Source organism: Nicotiana attenuata, unplaced genomic scaffold (genome assembly GCF_001879085.1).
Source record: "Nicotiana attenuata strain UT unplaced genomic scaffold, NIATTr2, whole genome shotgun sequence".
Lineage (NCBI taxonomy): Eukaryota > Viridiplantae > Streptophyta > Magnoliopsida > Solanales > Solanaceae > Nicotiana > Nicotiana attenuata.
This window is the reverse complement of record NW_017671738.1, coordinates 35,356-41,219: the sequence shown is the minus strand read 5'-3', so window position 1 is coordinate 41,219 and position 5,864 is coordinate 35,356. Positions and strand designations below refer to the sequence as shown.

The following is a 5,864-nucleotide window of genomic DNA, read 5'->3' as shown; positions in this document are numbered from 1 at the left end:
AGCCCAATCTTTAGGACTATCTGAACAAAAACACCTTAGATATGTCTCTAAGGTTCTATTTACCACCTCTGATTGACCATCTGTTTGAGGGTGATATGCAGTAGATCTTTGCAATTGTACACCCTGTACTGAAAAGAGTTCCTGCCAAAAAGAACTCAGAAATATTGGATCTCTATCACTATTATAGTGAGTGGCATTCCATGCAGTTTAAAGACTTGATCAAGGAAACATTGAGCTACAGTTTGAGCACTATAAGGGTGCTGCAAACTTAATGGCCAGTCTTAGTTAATCTATCCACCACCACCAAAATAACCTCCTTACCCTGTGACTTAGGAAGACCTTCAATAAAATCCATACAAATGTCAGTCCATACTCCTGTGGGAATAGGTAGAGCTGTATCCATCCAGGTAAAGCAGCAGCATCATACTTATGCCTTTGACACACATCACATCTGTTAATGTAGTCCCTAACATCTGCCACTAAAATTTTCCAATAGAATAAGGACTGCAACCTTTTAATAGTAGCATCCATACCAGAATGCCCACCTTGTGTAGTGCTGTGCCACAATGTAATGATGTGCTTCTTCAGTTGCTGATTATTGCCAATAACCAATCTGCCCTTCCACCTGAGTTGATTATTGATCCAAGTATATGACTTATGGGGTTGATTCTGCAATTTAGCTATCAGATCTTGCAGATCTTGATCCTCCCTCCATGAAGACTGAATTTGTGTCAAAATAGATTCATGAGGAGTCAATAATGAGGTAGCCAATAACTCAGCATCTGGTTTTCTTGATAAGGCATCTGCAGCTTTATTCTCAGCTCCCTTCTTACATTCAATAGTGAAATCCAAGGCCATCAACTTGGAGATCCCAGCCACCTGAAAGTCAGTATGCATCTGTTGCTCTAACAAATGCTTTAAGGCTTTCTGATCTGTCTTCACTATGAAATGGTTGCCCATTAGATAATGTGACCATTTAGTAACAGCAAAAATGAGTGCAAGTAGTTCCCTATCATAAACTGATAAAGCTTGATGTCTGGGAGCTAAAGACTTGCTTATATAGGCAATAGGATGACCTTGCTGCATAAGTACAGCGCCTATCCCCTTCCCACTAGCATCTGTTTCAATAGTAAATGGCTTAGTATAGTCTGGCATAGCCAACATAGGAGCTGAAACTAGGGCTTGCTTTAAAGCATTAAAAGCAACAGTAGCCTCATTACTCCACACAAAACTATCTTTTTTCAGCAAATCATGCAAAGGTCTGCAAATGGTTCCAAAGCCTTGAATGAATCTTCTGTAATAGCCTGTAAGGCCTAAAAATCCTCTCAGTTGTTTAATGTTGACTGGTATAGGCCAATCTTGCACAGCAGCAATCTTCTTAGGATCTGTTGCTACACCTTCAGCACTAATAAAATGGCCAAGATATTCCACCTTAGCTACTTCAAAAGCACACTTTGACATCTTAGCATACAGTTGATGCTGCTTCATCAGCTCTAATACAGCTCTTACATGAACTACATGAGTATCTACATCCTTGCTATAGATCAAAATATCATCAAAAAATACCAACACTGATTTCCTTAGCAACGGCTTGAAAATAGCATTCATCAGACTTTGAAAAGAAGAAGGAGCATTGGTCAAGCCAAATGGATAACCAAAAATTCATAGTGTCCTTCATGAGTCCTAAAGGCAGTCTTGTTGATATCCCCTTCAGCCATTCTCAATTGATGATAACCAGCCCTGAGGTCTATTTTTGAGAATACCTTAGCACCATGTAATTCATCCAATAGGTCCTCAATCATAGGAATAGGGAACTTATCCTTTATGGTCATTTGATTGAGACTCCTATAGTCAACACAAAGCCTCCAGCTACCATCCTTCTTTCCCACCAAAACTACTGGAGAAGCATAAGGACTACAGCTGAGCTGAATCACCCCTTGATCCAACATCTCTTGTACCAACTTCTCAATTATGTCCTTTTTAATCCCAGGGTACCTATAAGGTCTCTTATTCACAGGATTGGAAGCTTCCTTAAGAGGAATTCTGTGATCAAAAGAGCCCTTATGAGGTGGTAGTGTAGTAGGTGGTTCAAATACCCTATCATACTGTTTAATGAGAGCTGCTAATTCTGGCAATTGATCAGCTCTGGGTATAGCCTGTATACTGTGGCAATGAATACCACTAGCCTCACTATCTAAGGACATTATAAAGAATTGAGCTTCATCACTACTCTTCTTAACCAAACTCTTAACCTTAGCAGTCTTAAGTTGGTCATTAGCACCCCTCAAAACATGTTTCTTTCCCTGGTATATGAATTCAATTGTTCTTTTTTTGAAGTCAAACAATATCCTTCCTAAAGTATTCAACCATTGAACTCCCAATACAATATCTGTGTTGCCCCAATGGTAGTAATAAAAAGTCAGAGGAGAAGGTGGTACCTTGCAGTAACCATTTCATATCCTTACAAACTGAAGCAGTCTGCACCTTCCTACCATCTGCAACACTAACAGATTGTCTTTGAATTGAACAAGTTTTGCAGCCCAATTTAGCAGCTACTAATTCATCAATAAAGTTGTGAGTGCTCCCAGTGTCTATCAACACCTGCAATGGTCTTTTCTCATGGTAACAGTGACTCTTATGGTCTGATACCCTGCTGCACCTGTAAAGGCTTGCAGTGATATATCCATAAACTCATTTGAGTCTACCATATCTCCAGTTGTCATCTCTACCTCATCCACCTCTAACTCTTCACTTTCTTTTCACTTCTACTAAGTACAATTGCTTGTTGTTCTTACACTTGTGGCCTGGTGTATACTTTTCATCACAAAAGAAACATAGACCCTTGGATCTTTTCTCATCCATTTCAGCTACAGTCAAACTCCTCCCATAAGGTCTGTTGTTTTTTGTAAAATTAGGTTCAAAAGGCTTTTTGATAGTGGAGTTTGGTATTTGGCTCTTTGGGTTATATTGGAGTTTATTGTTATTGGGATTAGGCAAAAGGCCAGAACTGTCACTCAATCTAGGCTTAAATCCCCATGATTCAGCTTGAGCTTCAAACACTTCTTCTTGTAACCTAGCAATCTTATAAGCTTGTAACAAGGTTCTGGGGGATTGAATTCTAACAGATTTGTTCAATTCTGTTTTTAAGCCTCCAAGGAATAACTGATTGCATTTTCATTGGACAAATTAACACCAGTTAAAAGTCTATCAAATTCTGCCTGGTATTCCCTAACACTACCAGTTTGTTGCAGATTTTTCAATGCCTCCATGTGATCTTCGAATCCATCTCCAAACCTTTCATTCAATGCCAACACATACTCAGTCCAAGTGGGATCTAGCACAGAATTCCTAGATCTCATGAATGATCTATGCCAAGCAATGGCCTCTCCATCAAAATGGATAGAAGCTACCTTAACTCTTTGATCAAAAGCAACTTCATCCATAGAGAAGAATTGATCGACCTTATACAACCAATTTTTTAAATCTATTCCAGCAAATCTAGGGAATTCCAGTTTAGAATATCGAGTGAGATGGTTGCTACTATGATTCATACCTTGCTGAACTTCTCTGCCTCTGCCTTCCTGTTGAGGATCCATCGATCCAATTCTGATATTTGATGATTCAGCTCTCATTGTTTCCTTTTCCTTTCCCTTTTGATTCATCATTCCCATGGATTCCTTCAACTCCAGTAACTCCTTATCAGTCTGCACATTGTGCTCACTGATAACCATCATCCCATCCATCAATTTCTGCAACTGCTCGTTAATGGCAGTTAGTTTTTCATCCAATTCCTCCATGTTTTTCTCTGAATTTTTACTTCGCGTCATGAATCCAATTGCCAAGGATCGTGAGCTCTGATACCAATTGATGCAACACAATCAAGCGGATTATATTCAATCTAGGAGCTAAGCTCGAAGAAGGTGCTAGCTAACCAAGCAAACTTGCGAGAATTTAGCTAAGAAATGTAGAAGAGATTTAGGAAGAGAATTATGATGATCATTCATTGATTTCATTAGTTACAATTCACTCAACTATATAGGATTGACTCTAGGAAGATTCTAGACCTAACTAACTTTTAACTACTCTTAACTAACTAATAACTAACTTTTGCCATGTCAGCAAAGTTAGTTGATTCCCATTTCTGCTCGCTTCCTGCTTCTTCTAACTTGTATCACCTAAGTTGCTTAGGAATTAAATTATGAGTATAATTCCTAAACTGTCTAGGATTCGTTACTTGTTACTAGTAGTTTATTTAATTCAATTCTAAATAGATTTTATAGTCATAATCTGAATAGGTTTCCTAGTCATAATATAAATATGTTTTCTAGTCCTGGGTTCTGTACTGTACTAATATAAATATGGGGCACTATTATGAACTAAGTATTGAGTAAGAAATCAAACCTCGCTTGTATCTCCGTTTGTTCGATTTCCTGCCATTTCTTTTGTTAGACTTCTTGCCATATCTTTTGGTAGATTTCTTGACATCTCTTTCGCTAGATTTCTTGCCATCATGGGTAAAAGAATAGCGACCAAGTCGCAACGCTCAATGTGGAAAGTTTACAGGGTTATTAGCGGCAATTTGGGATGGGTGACAACAGTTAGAGTGGATCCGAGTAATAATTGGTTCTGTACCGGATCAGCAGATCGGACTATCAAGATATTGGACCTAGCAAGTGGTAGGTTAAAGCTCACATTAACAGGTCACATTGGACAGATAAAAGGCCTTGCAGTTAGCAACAGACATCCATACTTGTTTTCTGCTGGCGATGATAAACAAGTTAAATGCTGGGATCTCGAACAAAATAAGGTGATTCGCTCCTATCATGGCCATCTAAGCGGTGTTTGCTGCTTGGCTCTTCATTCTACAATTGACATCTTGTATACAGGGGGTGGTGATTCTACCTGCAGGGTTTGGGATATCCGGAGCAAAACATAAATTCATGCTTTTTCTGGGCACAATAACACTGTTTGCTCTGTTTTAGCTAGGCCGACAGACCCTCAGGTTATAATTGGCTCTAATGACTCAACCATGAAGTTCTGGGACCTTAGATATGGTAAGGCAATGAAAACACTCACACATCACAAGAAATCCGTTCGAGCCATGTGTCAGCATCCTATAAGGAAGATTGTTCTTTTGCTTCTGCATCAAATGGCAGCATAAAAAAGTTCAATCTTCCAAGAGGAGATTTTTTGCATAATATGGTGTCCGAAGAGAAGACCATAATTAATGCCATGGCGGTGAATGATGAAGGTGTAATGGCCACAGGAGGTGACAACGGAAGCTTGTGGTTTTCGGATTGGAGAAGTGGTCACAATATCCAGCGAACCCAAACCCAGGTTCAACCTGGGTCGTTGGATACTGAGGCTGGTATTTACGCTCTCACCTATGCTGTAACTGGAACAAGACTTATTACATGTGAAGCTGACATGACCATCAAGATGTGGAAACAATATTATCAAACTACCTAGCTGAATAGAGAGGATGCTTGTATTTAATCTTCCTTGATTAATCTGCTTAATTTGATTCTTTTGTTTTGTTTTATTTTGTCAAAGTTTTGGTTCGTGCAGGTTTCTTTTCTTTATCATTTACAATTGTTACGTGTTTGAGGAATTGATTAGCGTAATTCGTGTTTCTTCGAAGGTAGAATTAGCCTCCCATGCCACTAGAGGTTCAATACCAATTTCCGTATATGGTGATAGATTTGTAATTCCTCACTATTTATTTTGTCACTAGTAAATTTATCCGCGCTTAGCGCGGTCTTAAGACCTCATTAAATTTACTAAATATTCTTTTCCAGAATCATAAATATTAAAAATAACCATAAAAGTAGACTTTTGCAAAAACTAAAGTTGTTTTGTAGTAA

At 38.7% G+C, this 5,864-nt stretch overlaps 1 protein-coding gene and 1 pseudogene across 1 annotated transcript; one reads left to right on the top strand and one right to left on the bottom strand.

Moving 5' to 3' along the window:
- Positions 1–1,637: 1,637 nt before the first annotated feature.
- LOC109209936 lies at positions 1,638–3,797 on the bottom strand. Its single transcript, XM_019373301.1, has 4 exons — positions 3,219–3,797; positions 2,777–3,162; positions 2,439–2,659; positions 1,638–2,389 (listed from the first exon to the last, which is right to left on the bottom strand). The coding sequence occupies exons 1-4, from the start codon at positions 3,795–3,797 to the stop codon at positions 1,638–1,640; spliced, it is 1,938 nt and encodes a 645-aa protein (XP_019228846.1).
- A 713-nt stretch (positions 3,798–4,510) lies between these two features.
- LOC109209935 lies at positions 4,511–5,469 on the top strand (annotated as a pseudogene).
- Positions 5,470–5,864: the final 395 nt, after the last annotated feature.

Bases quoted from the DNA above. Each gene is read 5' to 3' on its own strand.
- LOC109209936 (XM_019373301.1), bottom strand. From the start codon at position 3,797: ATGGAGGAATTGGATGAAAAACTAACTGCCATTAACGAGCAGTTGCAG. The intron at 3,163-3,218 runs GCAGAATTTGAT...AAATGCAATCAG, and splicing joins GTAGTGTTAGGGAATACCAG to TTATTCCTTGGAGGCTTAAA. The intron at 2,390-2,438 runs GTACCACCTTCT...GGGGCAACACAG, and splicing joins TATGAAATGGTTACTGCAAG to ATATTGTATTGGGAGTTCAA.